The 20,497-nt window shown below is 43.3% G+C and overlaps 1 protein-coding gene across 2 annotated transcripts in view; it reads left to right on the forward strand.

Annotated features, from left to right (window-relative positions):
* ARFGEF3 (ARFGEF family member 3) overlaps positions 1–20,095 on the forward strand; it is a 475,184-nt gene extending 455,089 nt beyond the window's left edge. For both annotated transcript variants that reach the window (XM_086927524.1, XM_086927525.1), the window contains 3 exons: positions 366–496; positions 7,703–8,921; positions 16,471–20,095. In XM_086927524.1, the coding sequence (XP_086783650.1) occupies positions 366–496; positions 7,703–8,921; positions 16,471–16,662 (1,542 nt within the window). In that variant the 3' untranslated portion in view covers positions 16,663–20,095. The remainder of the gene's footprint in view (positions 1–365; positions 497–7,702; positions 8,922–16,470) is intronic.
* Positions 20,096–20,497: the final 402 nt, after the last annotated feature.

Genomic DNA, 20,497 nt, shown 5'->3' on the forward strand with positions numbered 1-20,497 from the left:
TGCAGTTCAAGGTAACCCTTAAGGTAGGTGCCTGGTAACAACTCAGTAGTGCGTCCATAGATAGGAGCATCTTCTCTTGTCAAGTTATCACTGAATAGAACAATCACCATGAATTTTCCCTACTTATCATGCTCAATCTTGAACCCTCTTGCTCCTTAAATGAGTTAGAGGTGTGTTGCACAGGGAAAAACTTGATCTGCTAGTTAAGTCATTAGCTGTTCAATATATGAAACACAAACCTGGGGCGACTGACTCTGCTGCCTACCCTTAACAGAGTGCTAAAAATGACAACTATTGCAGACTTGGCCAGAGCATCTATATGTAAGTACTGACTGTTAATGGCGAGTCGCCTTTTTGTTTCTCAGGTCTTCATGCTGGATACCCAGTGCTCACCGAAGACTCCCAACAACAAGGAGGGATTTGAACATGCTCAGTCCTGCGTGCTTATTATTGAGCTGCCACCGGATGAAAAGCCTAATGGGCACACACAGAAAAGGTACGCCCTATGTGCTGTATCACAGCTGCGTGCCGCATTCCTGCTGTATAGTGTGTTGCAGTGCTTAATTTGTAAAAACAAATGAGTGCCAGGGCTTTCGTTAGGAGGCCACGGCAGCTTGTACCACACATTGCCTCCGGCCAGGCTGTCAACGATAACAACAATACAACTACTGACCATCACACTTCTACAAGTGTGACAAGTGGGACTATTTCAGGCGCTAAAACTTAAAAGAATGGCATGGGCTGCAGGTAATAGTCATTTTTAATGTATATTGAATGAATAATTACCTGTTGTTGTGGTCGTCTCCAAATTTGCCAGACATTGCCACCTTGTGGCAGCTGTCAAAAGTGTCAGTGTTGAAAATTAAGTGCTGGTGCCGAGCACCGGAAACCACAGGCTCAAATTAAACACTGGTATTGACAGCTTAGACTAGGCGATAAATATTATGTTTATGCATTGATGGAGTATACCAGGTGTGGCTCCTGAATATCTAGTCCAGTATACCATGAGACAGTAATTTCTTTGGCAAAATATCAAAAGGTAAGTATGTATAGAGTCTCTATACCTAACAACACATATATGTATCCTAGTGGTCTATATGTATCTTCAAGGCACATAGATATGGAGTTAGGAATGGCAAATCTGTACTTCTTTCTGTCCTCCTTACCATTCGATATTTTGTCCCTCAATATTTGGTTCACGATATTAGCGTGCCGTGATATTCTTGCGCTCTATATTCAAGAGCACACTCATGTGCCAGGACTTGCTACCAGAGAAGTGTCCAGACAGCATTGTGAAGAGCTTGCTGTGGTCTTTACCTCAAGAGATCACAGGACAAAAGTATGGCATGGATACAGACAGTTGCCAAAAATTCATCCAAGTAATGGAACAGAGACTGAAGGATAGCAAAGATCTTGGGTTAGAGAAACTCTCTTGTGAACAGCAGATTATTTAAAATGTTTTTGATGGGAGACATATAATGCATAAATTGTAAAGCAAAACACACTTCATATTTGTGCTGAGCCTTCTTGTGCCCAGGGCAGGCAAAAAAGTTGACCAAAAAGTGATTCATGATTAAATTTCCTTTTTTTAAATCTGTCGGCAGAGCAAATATGGGAAATAAATGACCAAAATATACTCTCCAGGCGAACTAGTAAAAGGCTGTATTTCTTGCTCGAACACAGATAGTCACAGATGTTCAGGTGTCCTGCACCTTCCAAGACGTGGTTCAGGAAGGTGTGGAATGCCCACAGTGATTCTGATTCGCTGCCAACAGCCAGTCAGATTGGTCCTAACATATTGACCTATTGTGATTAGTTGAAAGGGCTCTAACACATTGATGTATTTGTCCAATCAGAACAGTTTATGGATGATAATTTCACAGTGTTATCTGGACCGCTGTCCAATTGCTACATCCAGTTCACCCTATTTTTAATATTAAACTGATGAACAGTTTCACTCCTGGGTAGCAAGTGTATGGGATGTATAATAAGCTAATACATGTAATTATAACTCCGGATATTGTTTGTTTTGGCCCAAAAAAGGCATAATTACTTCGAAAGAGACGATCTGAAAATAGGGTCTACAAACCCATATGAGTCTGACTCATGGGCAAATGTCAATTCTTTTATATAGTGCTTGAACCTTGCGATTTGCTTGTCCTTAGGCACTCGCCGCTTCCACAATGAGGGAAAGGGAGGCAGAGATATTTTGTGATCTGGCCACAGTCACACTTTTTAGCTAAATGAGAACTCGGGTCTCTTAGTTCCAAAGACAACAGTATATGCCCTGAATCACATGCAAGTCGATAATATTATAATACAAGGGAGATCTCAAGATCCAAACTATACTTGTGCCATGTTTCACCAAAAGTCTTCCTTTATGCGTATTTCTTCTAAAACCCTAGTGTTCATTCATTTTGAGCTCCTGCTGCATTAGCCTGAGAACCCACTCAAAAACCCTGGTTTATTTTATTTGCCCCTTTGGTGCACGTTTTAGTGTATGATGTAAGTGTAAGTGAAGTAAGAGCTTTTCTGTTACAAACCTGAGAAGTTCAAACCAACAGAAAATATAAAATCACAGTGCTGGAAGTAGTTACCAACTAGCACTAAAATAACTAACCTCTTTGCAGCAGCTCCAAACTACATTGTTTCAATTACTGAGGAGGGCTTCTTTATTAGGTGTGGTTTTTAACAAATCAGTTGTCAAACAGACCCATTGTAAACAATATACAAAGACTGAGTTCACTTGTTTCAACTATTGACTTTCTTTGGCAGTCACGCTCAGCCGAGTGGAGAATGTATCTCCCATCTCACCTAATAGTGTTGACTGTTTGGGTGTGTCCTTCCTCCTCACCTTGAGTACTTGCATTGAAGTGCATGAGGGCCTACTTTCCAACTTTAGCCTTTTCTCTCTGCTCCTTATAGATTTCTCCCATCTGATATGGGCTAATGTTCCCGGTGTTACGTTAAACGCAGAACTATTGGCTTTACCAATGCTTTTCATTCCCATAAATTCCCCTCTGACAAGGACTACTCCTGTTTGCTATAGTCATACTAAACGTTAAGAGGAGAGTGCATAGGTACCTAGAACTAATCACTGTGGCCTGCAAGAAAACAATGTCAGAGCTACACGCTATTTTCATTGGTAAACTGTAGCAGGCATTAGCTCAACATGACTGATAACAGAGGGGGTAAATTATGGTCAAGTTATGCTTAAATGATCTTGCAAGACTAACAGCCATTTGATATAGGGCTTTCAGTGACCCTCATCTGTATTTTAAATGTCATTTCAATCTTAGGGCTGACCTTGAGTTGATAGATAATTGAAATGTCTTGTATAGATTTTTCAATCTTGAGTTGCAAAAATCCCGGCGAAATAATACTGGGACAGCAAAAACATTAGAGAGAGCAAAATGGGAAGAGACATGTAATTATAAAGGTTGAAGGGTATAGCTAAGGTAAAACCATAGGGACAAGTAGGGGAAAGAGGGACAGAGAGCTCTCCTCGTAACTGACAAGTAACTATAAAAAAATAATTTACAAAAATAATACACTAGTTAATATTATTAAAACCATTAAAAAAGTAAAGTTAAGGGGCAAGTAGGAGTGATGTTCCACCATACAACATAACAAGCATTGGCAAAGCCGAAAGGTCTCACCTTTGTGGCCTATTTGCTTTGCCAATGGCTCTAGACATGTTGTACAGCAGCCACATGTTGGGGAGCATGACTTTTAAAAGAAAAAAAAGCCTATGACACAAACAGCCATGTCATTTTGTAGGAACAGGCAGACTTGCACGCACCTACAAGATGACACAAGTGTTTTTTTCCTTTTTGGTTGCCAATCCTAATTGTATCAGTCAAGAAAAAAGTAGAACTGATGGCAACATAGAGGAGACGGGATGTTTGGAATCATGAAGGGCTGTAGAAGAAAAACAAGGGAACGGGGGGCGAAGCAGCACAGGCGATGCCGATGGGAAAAGAAGCAACACGGATGGGACAGGTGGTGGCAAGGAACAGGAAAGGTGACAGGTGGGGAAAGCAAACCGTCAGAGAGAGAGAGAGAAACATGGGGGAGAGCAAACACACCAGAGAGGCTCTACATAGAACTAGGCAGGAGCAGCTCAAGTGTGAAAAAACAGAGTGGGTTGATAAGCACATGAGTGCATCACAGAGAATGCTGGGGATGACCCATACAGGCAGCGGCAGACCAATACGAAGGAGCATGACAAAGAGGGAGAAATACACAAGCGACACTCCTGGAAATCACAAAAACTGTATTAGAGTGAGCTTTAACATTACAATTCGGGGTGGGGTCGCACACTACTCACACACCAGCGGGATCGCCCCTAAGGACTGTGGTAAGTGTAGTTCGGGTTCCGCGATGCATCTTCTTTCGATTCTCTGCTATCTTCGCTCTCTTCGCCATCCCTGTACACGTGTTTCGGGGTATTTACCCCTCATCAGCAGGGATTAGGCCATCTTCTGGGGTTGCCGGTGGCTGGCAAATATTGCCAGGTTTAGTACCACTCAGGCGTGCAGGTGCGGGGTCCCAGGCTTGTCAGCCAGCTGCTCGAGGGAGCTTTAACATTACAATTCGGGGTGGGGTCGCACACTACTCACACACCAGCGGGAACACCCCTAAGGACTGTGGTAAGTGTAGTTTGTGTTCCGCGATGCATCTTCTTTCGATTCTCTGCTATCTTCACTCTCTTCTCCATCCCTGTACACGTGTTTCGGGGTATTTACCCCTCATCAGCAGGGATTAGGCCATCTTCTGGGGTTGCCGGTGGCTGCCAAATATTGGCAGGTTTAGTACCACTCAGGCGCGCAGGTGCTGGGTCCCAGGCTCGTCAGCCAGCTGCTCGAGGGAGCTTTAACATTACAATTCGGGGTGGGGTCGCACACTACTCACACACCAGCGGGATCGCCCCTAAGGACTGTGGTAAGTGTAGTTCGTGTTCTGTGATGCATTTTCTTTCGATTCTCTGCTATCTTCGCTCTCTTCGCCATCTCTGTACACGAGAGTAGTGTGCGACCCCACCCTGAATTGTACTGCATTAGAGTGCTTTAACAAAAACAAAAAAATAGCACCTGAAAATGGAGCAGTAGAAGTACATAAGTAATATGTCCATGCTCCAGGGTATGAAAAAAACACAAGAGGAAGGAAAGCCCACACATGATAACGAACAGGAAGTAAGCAATTGAGATTGACAATGAAGCCAACCTCTGGTACACAATTACTGGGCACCAAGCCCACTGTTAGCTAACAGTAGTCTTACAACAGACAGTGCAAGCACTCTCTAGTAGGCGAGACCTAAAAATTAAAATGCAAGATTTACTTCATAATTTACTAAATTAATTAAAAAATACTGTTAAAAATAGGATTCTAAGATTATCGCTCCCAGATTATTTGCCTGTCATCAATCCCAGAGTGATAGATTACTACAAGAATAACAAATGGAAGGGATATTAATGGCCAATGTAACCTATGAAAAGGCAATGCACTCTAATGTTTTTCTGGTTTTTTTGCTAGCCACAATCTGGCATGCTTTCTCCATCTCTTGCATGTTGACATTGTAACCACAGTGCAAACCTGGTCTTATTCTGCTGCAACAGTTTCTGTTTTCTTTTGCTCTTCCACTAACGCTGCACTTTTACACAGGAAGCTGGGGTAAGGGCTGTCTGTTTTGCATTTAGTATGTTTTGTACAGTGTTCCCCTAAAATTGTAATGTCTCTATATCGTTAATGTGCTTGGGTAGCTGTGTACAGTGGGTTAGGCACAGTCCAGACCTTTTACATAAAGCTCTCTTCCTTAACAAATATTACAGGCTTTGCCTTGGCAGTTATAAATGTGAGGCCGGGTGAGGCACTGTACATCGCTTAATGCACAACACTTTCTTTGCATCCTCTGCAAGTCGCATCCTCTTATGTTCATTCTTTTCTACTGCAAGTCAAGAAATGCCTGCCATGACTGTCTTTATAATTGTCATGCCATGGTTTTTCAGAGCACAGATTGTTACTCTGCATGTTTTGGGTCAACGTTCTCCCCAGTCCGCTTTGAGCTGCACCGCATGGCTTGTGTCAAAAAAGTGTTTTTCTCCTTTGGTTTGATCTCTTTAGGTAGCATGATGGCAAAAGCTCACCAACTCTATCCTCCCCTGAACAGGGCAGAATCAAGCGACCCGAGCAGCTATACCTCTACGACCCCTCGTGGTGGCTGGCATCTGTTATTAACTGGAGGCTGCTCAATGCCAGATGGTCCCACTTTAGCTCTTATTGCCTCTCCCTGGGCTCCCTGTGTTGCTATACCAGGTGGAGAGCAACAGGCATGTTGCCCACAACACCAGGCCTATGTGGGCCCTCGGGTCCCCTCTGTGTCCTGTGTTTGCAAGCAGACTCTCTGATTGCAGGTCACTGCATAATCTAGCACTTCACTGACTCTGCGCAAGGAGCCATGGCGCCATCTTGAATCTCCTCTCTGCAGCGGCGGCGAAGTCACCTTTCAATGTTTCAGAGTTGGAAATAGTGGTCCGAGGCCCAGGACTGGACTAATCCATGCCCTGGCCCCTCCACCAGCTCTAGCGGCCTTGACCCCACTCATCTCTTGTCCCAGGCTACCACTCCGATCCTCAGAGTGAGAGCCATACTGAAGCGCCACTGAAAGCTACCTGCCTTGGAGCAGCGCTGTCCCCATCCCCCCACTGTGATACATTGCCATCTACAGTGTTGACCAACAACTTTTCAAGCCAAGTGGTGATATTAAGAAGGGTCATAGTAAAGTAGGACATTTTCCTCTAGCAACAAATGTCACTCCTCAGTCCATCCTTCTCGAGGTCTTTATTGGCCCACCCTCTCCTTCACTTCCGATGTCTTATTATCCAAATCCTAGATTGTTGACATTCTACCGTCTCTTTTTAATTCATTCGGTCTACCTTATCTTTGTTGTACGGTTTTATTTGTATCAACTGTTTTTTTTTATTGTATGTGGTGTGAAAGCCGTGTTTAGTAAGGACTTGTCTGATAAAGAATTGAACATATTTGAACAAATTGTAGTTCCTTTCCTTTAATTGGCCTGTGAAATGATTCTGAGGCCTTGTCATCTGATAGGGTAATCACCATGATTTAAATCAATGTTTCATTTAAGCATGCCCTTGTTTAAGACACCGATATCACTTTTTTTTTGCCACACAACATTGACTTATTTTCGATATGGTCCCAGGCAGGTTCCCCAACCATCAAAACCTGATCAAAAATCGATCCATTTGTGCACTCTTTGAAAATGCATGCCCAGATTCAAAACAATATAATTAAGGAAAGTACTTTGTTTTTTGGCCATTATGCTATTTAGAGTCCTAATTATACTGTGCACAATATATATCCATATTGATCTGCATCCCTGAGATTGCCACTGAAACAGTGTGTAATGATTGATTAAACTAACATTTATTTGGAATGTTTCTACCTCCGTTTAATCAAAACTACAAAGCAGATGGTTATTGCTGGATTTCCTAGACATAGAGTACATAATTTGACCATGCTGAGATTTGTATGATTTCAACAGGTTAAACATGTTTCTAAAGTATTTCACTAAGATCCATTGACTGTTTAAAACTTTTATAGTTTGCTTCGATTTTAAGTGTGCTATTAACTGTAACGTTCGTAGTCTTATTTACACTTACATATTGTTTCTTTCTTAAAGCATCCCTTTTAGGACCATTGTTGTCAGTTTGCTGTCTCACCAAGTACTTCTTCAGAATTTGTATGATGTCCTATTGGAAGAGTTTGTCAAAGGGCCGGCACAAACGGATGAGAAGATGGCTACCGTGCCAGAAGCAAGACCTGCTGGTTTCCTCAGATACATATCGATGCAGAATCTTGCTGTCATCTTTGATTTACTTCTAGACTCATACCGGACCGCCCAAGAGTTTGATACTCGACCTGGCCTAAAGTGCCTTCTAATGAAGGTTTCTGGCATTGGCGGAGCTGCCAACCTCTACCGCCAATCGGCAATGAGCTTCAACATTTATTTCCAGGCTCTCATATGTGCGCTCCTCACCAATCAGGAGCACATCACAGGTGAGCAAGTCAAGAAGATCCTCTTTGAGGATGAAGAGCACAGTACAGATTCTTCTCAGCAGTGCTCTTCAGAGGATGAAGATATTTTTGAAGAAACTGCTCAGGTGAGTCCACCAAGAGGGAAAGAGAAAAGGCAGTGGAGAACCAGAATACCATCTCTAAGCGTTCAGCCAGTCAGCAATGCAGACTGGGCGTGGCTGGTCAAAAGACTTCATAAACTGATCATGGAGCTGTGTAATAATTATATACAAATGCATCTCGACCTGGAGAGCAGTGTTGAAGAACCCCCCCTTTTTCGAGGTGATCCATTTTTCATCCTGCCATCTTTCCAGTCGGAATCCTCCACCCCATCCACTGGAGGGTTGTCTGGTAAGAATACACCGTCAGAAGACGACAGACTCCAATACAAGGACCACTTTACAGAAAATATGACCCCTCTGGGGGTCATAGGAGAGGAGGTAATGCCACCAAGCCCTAAACTGGAGGCCAAGGAGCAAGGCAGGAAGAAAGAATGGTGGGAGAGTGCTGGCAATAAAATCTACACGATAGCCACTGACAAAACCATCTCGAAGCTCATGACCGAGTACAAGAAACGAAAGCAGCAGCATAACTTGACTACGTTTGTCAAAGATTCCAAGATAGATAAGAAGGGAGACCTGTTGGGCTCAAGGGGCCAAGATTCACCCATGCTTCAGCGACCACAGCATCTCGGTGACCAAACTCAAATGAGGCACTCCTTCAGCGCTGGTCCAGAAATATTGCGACAAGGCAAGAGGTCTCGTTCAGGTTCAACAGTCAGCACTATGAACATTTCTGTACGGGATGCAGAGGCACAGATAATGGTATGGCATATTTTTAAATAATGGTATGGAAGAACAAGTGTGTCTTTAATGTTTAAAGAGACGGGATAGGATAAGCTGTTGTTTTAAATAGCATTCCCTGGGTTAAGACAGGCTTCATATGTTGAGCAAGTTGAAAGCCCTTTAAGGATCTGCATCCAACTCCCACATCATCTTACTGAAAGCAAATTTAAACATGCACAAAAACATGCTGGGATGCTTTTATAAACCTGAGTCCATCCATAAATCCTTAATGCGGTCTCTGCCAGTGGTTGAAAATACGGTGGATTGGGTGACTTTAACGACTTTTCAAATCTTGGTTCCAGATTTGGATCCGAAGTCCTGATAATTATCCCTTTTTCTGTAGAGTAAGGTATAGGTTGTACTCCAAAGAGCTTGGGTATATCGTAGACATGGTTCTGAAAGGCTCTCCGAACTCATCCTTAATACCTTTGTAGAACTGAACAATAATAGTTCATTGAGTAATACTTAAAGGAGTAGCAGCAGATTCTGGAAGTGAAATGCATGGAATATTTCAGGGTTTCGTACTATGCTTGATGTTATATGAAATATGCATATGTCTTTTAGATATATTAATGAAAATCATTGTTATACAATTTGCTGATGACACAAAATTGATGAAGGAGGCTAGGAAACGGCAAAATAAAACATCAAGAAAAGCCAGATTACTGGACCATTGCAAATAATATGAGATTAAATTAAATTAATCTAGTGATTCACAGTGGTCTGACCAATTAAATATTACATGTTTGGTAAAGTTTCCAAACAAGCACTTGTACTGCAGACTGGTGCCTTAATTGCCTCTGCAAAGGGCAAAAGACTTATGCAGCATCCAGATATTTTATTCATTGACATCTGAAACGTGGTTAGATGTGACAATCTACAAAATAGAAGCAGCGCAGAAGTCTGCTTCAGATGTCAAACAAGTGGTGAGTGTATTGCTCTGAGAATGGAGAGGTGTGTTGAGCATGGGGTTAAAATGAATTCAAGACCTGCAGGATGCAAAGTGGCTTAAACTTTTATAGTTGGGCAGCTCTCAAAGAGAGGTCCACAGCCACTCCACCAGACAATTAAACTGTTTAAGCAGCTATATTGAAAAGAAACCTCTTGTATCTTGGACCCTCATGTACCAGTGAACAATGGGGTAAAATTATTGGCTAATAATCCAAATGTATCAGTCTAGCTGTACAACATCCCTACTGTTTCTGAAAGCATACTAAAGGTGTAAGAGAACTTCTTTCAGATGGAAACTAGTATTGTTTTTTCCATTTACATTTATAGCAGTAGAGCCAGGAAAGTCCAATTCGATTTCTTCATTGAAGGGCATTGAACCCTGACCCACTTCATCATCGAGTTTGTTTCTCACCCTGGATTAGATATTTTTTCCACGGTGGTCTCCTAAATAAGGGCTCGTGTCAAGAGGCCACTGTGGTGTTTAGTCTCTTGTTTTATATGCCCTTCTCCAGTGTCACTATCATAGAGTTCACAGTTTTGAGGGAATTATTAGGCACCTGCGTAACTTAAATTACCTAGTGGTAGACCTTATTTTAAATGTTAAGTTGGTCTCCTTCGACATCTTTGAAACTTAGTGGCAGGCATTGCGGATGGAAGCATCTGATTGTATCCTTTAGCTGGTCAACATGTTTCAACCATTATTTGAAGCTATCAGGGTTGGCCTGGATTACTTTCAAGCAACTACTTCCTATCAGTGTAGTGGTTTGATGTGGTGCGTGAAAATGTATAGGTAAATAGAGAAAAAAAGTAAAATAAAATAGATAAGAACATTGGAATTTTCCGATTACTGAGTTGATCCTGCGTTCACAGCAAATGAGGTCTACTAATTATTTATCAATAATGACTCATAATGTTCCATTAGAAAAATGCACAATAACAGTGAATTATTATTCCCCTATCTCCTAAAAATATATTTTTTAAACAATGCTGGGCTTGTGTCTTATGTCTTCATAATTAAAACTAAATACTTTCTCAACACCCACTGTAAACATGTCATGCTGCAGGTGGTAAATAATAAGCCATGTAAAATGTATTATGAAAATCATTCCAGTGGAGTGCAAAAATATACTCACTCAGCTATTCCAGTGAACTTAAGTCCGGCAGAGGTTCTTGTGGTTGGGTCTCTTAGGCACATTTAAGATTAATGTGCTATCAAGAGATAAGACAGATGAATGTTCTGCCCAGGCTTCTGTATCTCTTTCAGGCACTCCTTTTTATAATTCTCAAACATGAAATAATACTGCAGCTGTAGATTGAGATCTTTCTGTGGCAGAGGGGGGGGGGGGGCAATAGGGCGAGTGTGTTCAAGAGACTCATGATGGCATTGAGACTTAAGGAATGCTTGCCAACTCGCACAGTACCACTGTGTGGCACATGATATCGGCTTCCATCACATGGTCTCCCGGTGAGGAGCTAATATCACACGGTGGTAGGGAAAACGAGCTGAAAGCCTCAGTGGTTTTCAGCTCGTTTTCAGAGGCTTTGGACTGCTGACTTCCTTTGATGGGTGTGAAAACACCCCAGGGCATGGGCACCAGCACCAGTCTCAGCAAGCGTGTGTGTTTTTTGGGGTGTTTTTTCTTTTTTTTTAGGAGAGGGTTTGAGGACGGGGTGGGGCCCAAGTGTCTCTTGGGTGCTCCTCAGCGTGAGGCCAGCCCCCTCCAAGTGCAATCATATAATTAGCTAGCAGGTCTAAATAGTGGTTTTCCAGCTTGTTTTCCAAGGCTTTGAAATGCAGATGTCCTTTAAAGGGTGTGGAAACACTGCAGGACATCGCACTTGCCTCAGCAAGTTTTTTCTTTTTTTTTTTTGTGGGGTGGGGAGGCGGGAGGGGGCACGGACGGCCTGGGTACAAAAGTGCCTTTTAGGTACTTCTCGGCACCTGGTCCCACCTCCTTGAAGTCTACGTCTCCTCATCACACTGTTAGGTTGTTCTTCAAGTTGGCAGGAATGCCTAAGGGCGGCCAGGCTAGTCCAGACTGTGAGAAGTTGGCCTGATATATAATGTTCACTATTCTAGTGAGCACTTTGTATCAGTCCAAACAACCCTTATGGTGATTGGTTGTAAGTCAACCTTATAGACCAGCTATCCTAGTAGCGTGGATACGAACAGTCTTCGGGCTAAACTCTAGAGGGCGTGTTAAGCCAGCTGTTATACCATCACATATACCCCTTGAACACCAAGTGAAAGGACACCACACAAGTGTTATGAAAATAAACAGTGTATTTATTTAGACCACAACAGCCCTGTACTCTTTATGAGGACAGGGTACTAAGCAGACAACAAAACTCTTACGAAAATACTTTAAGTTGCACAATTTACACAAATGCCCGAGGGGCACGACAAACCATATACTATGGAAGTGGAATGCGAAATTACTAGCAGGTAAGTACTGTACTAATAGGCTTTGGAATCGCTAGGACTACGTTACTGAACCTTCAGGTTACTAGTAGGAGGCCTAGGAGACTCGGGTGCAGAGTGTGCACTCTCACGCGGGATGCGGGACAAAGTCTATGGGAGCTAGTAAAGACAAAGTTAGTGTTCTCGGGCGAACCCGATAAGGTAGATCGAAAACGACAGTGGATCCTGACCCTTGGATAGTGAGGCTATGCTGGGGCACCGAAATGCCGAAGTTACCTAGCCCAGGGGCTGCAGCTGCATAGGTCTCAAAAGACGTCGGGAATCCTCGTAGACGAACCAGGAGCCTGAAGAAAAGGAGTTGCTGGCAGGCGACCAGTGAAGATTGTTCGAGTGATCCAAGCCTGGATCGAAGATGGATGACACCTGAAAGCAGAGGGGACCAAGTTCGTGACTACTAGCCAGTAGTCAGGTGGCACCAGGAGGGCACCGGATGGTAGTCACCTCGACTAGGTGAGTGGGCGACGCTGGGCTCTGCAGTCTCACGGACCAGGAGGCGTTGTCAGCGACCAGGATGGAGGTGCGAGCTGTCCCACTATGGATGATGCTGTCGACGTCGCTGGACCCAGGATTGGGGCAACAAGTCTTGGCAAATTCAAGCCCACGCGGTGGACCTAAAATGGCGTCTGGTGTGGACCAGGAGGGTCCGGGGTGCTCCTCTTTTGGAAGGGAGCAAGGGCCAGTCTGGAGCAACCAGACCAGCAGCGGTGATGTCGTCGGGCGTCGTTAAGAAGGCCACAAGCCAGCGGGCTAGTAGCCAAACAACGCGGTGAGCAGCAAAAAGCAGAAGGGCCCCACGCAGATCGTGGAGATGCTGGGAGGCTGGACTTCGGTGCTGGAGCTGCTCAGGGTCGGGGCTTCTCGGACCCCAAAGCACTCACCAGAGGATCCCTCGGCGGTCGTGCTGGATCGAAGTCGTGCAGTTCTCATGATGGCCGGTCCCTCGAGGTCTTGTCGCACCTACGGTTCTCAGCTTAGCTGTAGAGGTAGGTAGAGGTCAGAGGTGCCAGGGAAGCCGGCTCTCGTCGTGCTGGTCGGTCGGATTCCTGAGGAAGGACGTGCAGCAAACCGCAGAGTTCTTAGATGGTGCCTGCGGGTGCAGGGTGACTACTCCTTAGCCACAAGGGAGAAATCTTGAGAAGAAGTCGAGAGTTCCTTTCGAAGAAAGTAGTTTCTTGATTCAAAGATGATCTAATTTGGAAGGGTCCCCGCTCCTGCCTTTATCCTAAAGAAAGGGGTGGGTACGCGACTAGGTCCTGCCCTAGGGGTGGGACCAGGAAGGGGGGTGGTTACACCCCTCTCCCATGCCGGACTTTCCCCAGGCCAGGGGCTGGTGTGCCCCTGGAACTGGTTCTGGCCGGCAGATGCGTAGTGAGCACCGGGGTGCCACTTGCAGTCACCTTCCTGTAAAGCCCTGCCTACCCAGGATACACAAAACCCTGTCCAAGCCTCCCTCGCTGGAAGGACTCCCAGCAGCAGGAGGTCAGACTCGTGTCTGTGGTGGCAGCATCCATTTTGTGGAGCTGAGGCTTCAGTTAACTTTAACCGGGGTTCACAGTTACACACATGTCGTGTCCCTCTAGAAGGGTGGAATGCTAACCCCGTCACCAGAATTGGCGAGGGGTTAGTATTCCAATTCGTATGACACCTTACTCGACATGTTTTGATAAAGCAATACCAAAGATAGCATTTAACCGCGAGGATTATAATGCACTTAAGAGTATATGGTATGCGTTATCATGGAACAGCTATTAGGACTTGGTTCCGCAAGCTGCAAACGGGCTCAGCTCATGCCAGAGCACCATCTCACACGATTCCAAACACTCTGCCTTCAGGATTGTCAAGGCCTGCCATAGGAGTGACTGATAGGAATCTGTGTGTCCATTTTTAGGGTTAGATATAGGTATACTATATTTATAGCAAAGGGTGATTACACCACCTTGCCCCAGCTGTCGTGCAGCCAGTTGTGTCAGATTTAGATGGCCATCCAGGGGTGGCATAATACATGCTTCAGCCCCTGGTAGGCCCTGGGTACACCTATGCCCTGAGTTACAGGGTCTGATAAGGTGGCCCAGTACCATTTGGATAATGCACCTAAGGTACACATGTCAATTTAGTGAGAGAACAGCTAGGCTGTGGGTCTGATTGGCAGGTCCATAGCCAGAGAAAGTCGTAAACCAGTGAAACAAAAGCAAAAAATCTGGGTGATCATAGGATTGCAGACCCTACTCTCCTACACAGACCTCTGGAGATATCAGGCTGCCCACCTAAGGCTCCGACAATTGTGGACGTCCAGAGAAAAAGTTGAAAAAATAGGCTCATATTGACCGTGCAGTGGTAGGCAGGACACTGTGGGTGCTGAGAGGAGAAATCCATATAAACATGCCCGTGCCATTACACACACAGTGTTGTTTACGTGGAACACTATAGCCTCAAAACTGGGACTTACTACACACCCGTCACCAGTCTCTCCAATTTGATAAAAACTGTACTTCCCTCGCAGTGAGGCATTTTCAAAGTAGGAAAGGGTGAGAATGCTGCACTATACGAGACCTGTTTAATCTGACGGAGGCAGATAGTCTGTGCTCAGTTAGAACACTGGGTATAGTAACAAGCCAACAAAGAGGCAACAGCAAAATTACCTACCTTGGAGACACTAGTGATCAGATGCACCTCTCCTAGGTGAGCAAGCTCAAATATTTATAAACAATTAAAAGAAGGTGAAACCTTATAAATGGAGATACCTGACATCCTGGGGTCAGGGAAATTGGTGAGCAGGAAGGGTATACACTTTGGGAGAACATAATAAGAAAATGTGAAATTGTCCAGCATAAAGAACGATGCTGCAAACATATGTTTTATAGGAACTTAAATGATTACAGATGATATACCTAGGGGTGACAGAATATGATGGGCATGTGGATCAGTTGACGGCTGTGTAGCCCATATACAGTGGACGTGCCCCAAAATGCACACTTTTGAGAAAGAGGAGCTTAACTGTATTAAAGAGATAATAGGATACACTATTTCTGAACAGTGAAGGTGACATTAGGTCTTAGAGAACCAAAACATGAAGCAACATCCATCGAAGAGAATCCTTGTGGGTCACTGGTTGATGGCGACCAAGCAATTAATTAATACATAGATCAGTTCTCAAAATACCAATGGATTCGTTAGAAGTTGGTGCACTAATTGCATCCACTTCTAACAAATTCATTTTGCACATTTCATTAAAAAAAATTGCAAATTCTGACTCGTTATTTGTCGCAATTTACGATTCTTTAAATTGAATCTGGATGGAGGAGATGCGAGACAAAGGGCAAATATGTCTAATAAAGTGAGCTTGTCAGGGATGATTGAGACACTATGAAGATCACTACCTCTTGCAGCAGGGGTTAACGCAGGCCCTTTCTGTCACTGCGGTGCAGGAACGCACCCAACCCTTCAAGGGACCCTCACATCTTCATGGGGGCCCCATACAGCCCAAGTTTAATTAATTTCTGTGAGATGTGGGAGACTCAGTGGCCCCTCATCACATTCTGTAGGGAGGCCCCATCTTTTTGCGTTTATCCACTCCCAGTAATACTTAATTCACAATCTCACAATTTCAGAATTGAACAAATTTCAATATTAATTATTTACAACAAACTCATTTATGTTACTCATTTATCTTCAACCACCAACAACCATTGACTAAGCAAATAGTTTGGCTGTTTTAGACAAATGTCCGTTGTGTTCCGTATTTGGATGCAATAACCGAAAGCTCAGAGAGGAACCAAAATACCAGGCACACTGGGGAAATGACAGCAATGTTGTATACATGTTTAAGCCACACCCTTAGTTACATTGACCACACCCCTTTAAGAGACCCCTCCTATTTTTCCTTCCCAATTAAAGCCTTGCATTGATTTATATTACTATAATTTAAGTGTAAATGGATAGATAGCAGAGTACCTTCTTCCATTGTGTGAGAACTGATTTTTTTTTACACATGCATGGGGTACAGTCTGATGTTTATTTGCATATATTTGTGGTTTTACTTTTCCATTGTGCATAAGCCTGTAGTTACATTTGCACTCCCTGATTTTATTTCTTTAGGCCTGGACCAATATGATCCTTACTGTCCTCAACCAGATCCAGATGCTGCCAGACCAGACTTTCTCCGCCCTCCAGCCGGCTGTGTTCCCATGCGTCAGCCAGCTGACCTGCCATGTGACGGACATCCGCGTGCGTCAGGCTGTGAGGGAGTGGCTAGGCAGAGTGGGCCGAATCTATGAAATCATGGCGTAGAAGGTGGGGACATACGGAACATTCTGAAGACCCCATTCCAGCGCCAAACTCGACACCGCCAGATTTGTGTGTTCTCTTACATGGGCGAAGACCATGAGTAAAGTCGAGTCTTTGGAGTTTGTGAATTCCAAAACAGCACCATACTGAAGAAAGGATGACAGTTTATCGGTGTCATTTTGGGCTGGTGTGGATCACTCTGTATGCCAAGCAAGTGCATTTCCTTTTGTAGTCCTTGCTTTCAAAAGAAAATGAAGGATATAGGAAACAGGCAGCCAGTAAGGCCACATCGCTTCTAGTTGCTGCTAAACAAGAGTGATGGACAACCCTCTCTTTGTATGTACTATGTACCCTGTGCCCTTGCTATATGTGTATATATGTGCTATATGGTAAGAGCTGTCCCTAGCTCTACATGTCACTTGAAATCTACAGCCTATTGCTAATTGATATTTGTGGGGTAGCACGCATTCTGCTTTTGGGGTGGTAACCTTTTCTGCGCAAAATAAAAACAGACAAAAGACTTCTTTGGGGCGTGGGCCTCAGTGTTGAGGTCTCTCTGGAAAGTGTGATTGGTTGATTAATTGATTATTTGTAATACCCACACTCCAGACTAAATCTCCTTTATGTGCAAGTGCAGGTAGGCAGATTTAAATACCCAGCACCTAATGTGCTTATCAATCGACAGATCTCAAGAGTTGTTATCATTTTCTGAAGCGTCTCTGCTTATAACCAGTTTTTGAGATCTAACAGTTTTTCTTTAATGACGTTAAACAAATCCAGAAAAATCTCAATCGGATCCCTGCGTCCCATGGCTTCTAATTTTCGAACTAATGCATATCACCGATTCCTCACTTTTTTAAGGCTAATCCAGACGTCAGTATATATTAGGAAAATCTTGAAATTGCAGGTAGGGTGAAAGGAAGTGCCAGAGCTTCTCTGTGGCCAAGATTCGTGCTAGAAATCCCAGTGACAGCACTTTACACTAAAGTCACTGCCTGTTTCACTAATGCTAGTTCCTTTTGATGCCCCACTGCCATCGTGAGGAATTGGGATTTCTGGGCATTTCCATAAAGATATTACCTGCTCTTTTTGATTTTCATTCAGTAATACTTACTTCTAAAATTTGGGGTTGATCCTTGCAAGCAGTGCAAACTAATCATAAGGGCGAATGACTCTCATAGCTAGTACATGTGGTGTTGGTGGTTACCGTCCCATTGTGTTGGCAAAAACAGTTCACAAGTGGGTTCTGTGAGCAGCACAGGCTTAATTTCATACATAGGAGAAGCTCGTGGATATGATCCAACAGCTTTGGGCTATCTGGAGCCTATCTTATGGGCATGTTCTCACAGTTCGCAAAACAGCTCCCATTAAGAAATGAAAATTGTTTTTATCAAGAACTTATTCAAACAGAAAACCATAGACATTTTATGTTTAGACTGAAACGTTGTGTTCGCCTTCCCTCTGTTACCTACAGTTTCCAAGTTCTAAGCAAATAGAATGTTTTCCGTGACATTGATTGTAATCTCACCAGTAGGGACTTCTCTTGCATTTGGACCTCAGAAGATGGTGAACATGCTGGTTTATTCAAATTTGGTTCACTTGGGTTTCCCTGTGCAAAGATGAGGGAGAAACAAACTGACCCACCACATAATGTGTTGAAATGGATCTGGTGCATATGCAAAGTTTAAGGTTACTCGTACCAGTTAAAGGGTGATCGCTGCAATTCAAAGGGAGAAGACCTAATGACTTGTCCCACTCCTGCTGCTTGGGGTTTTATTTTTGGCATCCATTAGGAACAGCAAGAGGCTAATTTGCTGTGGCTTCTCACGTCAAGAGGATGCCTGAACTATAGTCTTATTTCAAGACGCCTTAGTTATCTAGGCAGTGAAATGGTGGATGAATATTGCTCCTCTGTAACCTTGTTTACTCTAGCCATATGGTATTTTATCTGGTCCTTAATTGTCTCGTGTTCCCCTTTTAAACCTGTGCCAGAAATTATTTTAATGTAAGGCTGTTTTTTCTGCCAATTGAGTTATTGAATAGAACGCCATTTGTACTTATCAGATGTATACGGTTTTTCACCCGGAACAAGTGACTACAACAGTCATGCCCTTCTTTTCTATCCAAGATGGCTTCTGAGTGCACTCTGACATAGAAGATGCAACGTCATGCATTTCGCCATCGATCTACTTCCAAAATGGTGGAAAGGTTCTGTTAGTTGGTCCAAAAGGGAAATCTTCGTTTTTTTTCTCTTAAATAGATGGCAATCTGGTTGATTGTTTCGTGCACCAGTCTGAGAACGTTGGCCAGTGAAACACCTCTGGAGGGTTTCACATTACATTTGAAACGTCAGGTTGAGTTGCTACATTGGCATTGCTACGGGGATGTCCTAATTTGAGTCTGTTTTCAAGTTGACATATATTTTGTCTACTACAGTTCAAGAAACGTGATATAATTTGAGGAGTCTGTCTAGAGTTTTCAGTTGTGTTTTTTTTGGGTCGAGCCTGGACAGCGCATGCATTGCTCTGCGAGGCATGCTGTATTCAGGTATGGACTTAAAGTACTGCCCACTCTTCACCCATATTTTTCATTGGCTTGTTTCATTGTCCACTGTGAACTGTTGCTTTTAATTGGTCAATAGGCTTCGTAGTCCCTCCTTAGTACTGCCTTGTCACATTTTGTTATCGTCCATGAGGACACACCCTGTTACGTGTGTTGTTACTCTGTAGGCTTTAATTACAGCCTCTGAGCACTATTTTCTCAAATAGCTTTGTCCTGCCTGTTATTGCAGGCAAGACAGGCTCTCTCCTGAAGCTTAAAAAAATTCTTTATAGCACAGGTGCAGAACGCTTTTGCAATGCAATAGTTCTCGTATTCGCAAGAGTTTAAGCTATTAGCATTATAAATGACTATGCCATTTAATTTATTTGTTTTAAAAACAACACATAAATAAAAGGAACTGTCATTTACAATGTCAATAGTGCAAACTCTCGTAAGACTTATTGCATTGCAGATGCTCGTTTTTTTAGTCTCCCTCAAGTTCTTCTTCACATGGGAGACTTAAAAAAAAATAGAAATATAAGTGTAAGTTTATTAGTCTGAAGCCTGATTACGTACCTTCGGTGGCTTTTTTTTGGGTAGCTTCTATACCTTTCATACGCCAAAAAATAATTTATTTGTGTTTGTGTATTGTGGTTTTTCTAGTTTCTGTGGCTCTGACAAACATGATAGGTCCCAAATTGCCTTTGAGAGGAGGCAGTGGAAGGGGATGTTGTCTGGAAGATTCTGCCTTCATTGTGTACTGACGTTAGGTAGTTTTGCCAGAGTTGTTCTAAGATACCCAATTACTGCGGCGCCACCTAGTGCCACGACTGCATTTACAAAAATGTTCCAGAACCCTTTTTGTACCAGAAGAACATTTCAAAAGATAAGAAAACTATAGAATCCATCCGAAAACTGGTAACCGAAGTAACTTGTACTTTCACTGTGATTGTGTATTGTAAGCCAGGCTAGCGTATGAAAAAGGCAGCAATTATATATTTAAATAATATACAAGGGAAAACAGTTCATTATTTATCTGTTCAGGTGTTAAGTGATCACAAAGTATTCTGCCAAAGAAAGAAAGAAGTGTTTAAATACGGAGCAGGTGCAATCAATGGTTCAATTTGAAATTAAAAAGTTATCATGTAACCTTATAGGAGACGCAAAGTGTGAACACTGTGTGAGATCAATAGGAGTAAGAAGGGGGTGTGCAACAATGGTCGACGAGACCTGGGGCCTTTCCAGATTTTTAGGAAAACAATAATTTCATTTACATGCATTAAAAAAAAAGGGCATG

This window comes from Lissotriton vulgaris, chromosome 6 (genome assembly GCF_964263255.1).
Source record: "Lissotriton vulgaris chromosome 6, aLisVul1.2, whole genome shotgun sequence".
Lineage (NCBI taxonomy): Eukaryota > Metazoa > Chordata > Amphibia > Caudata > Salamandridae > Lissotriton > Lissotriton vulgaris.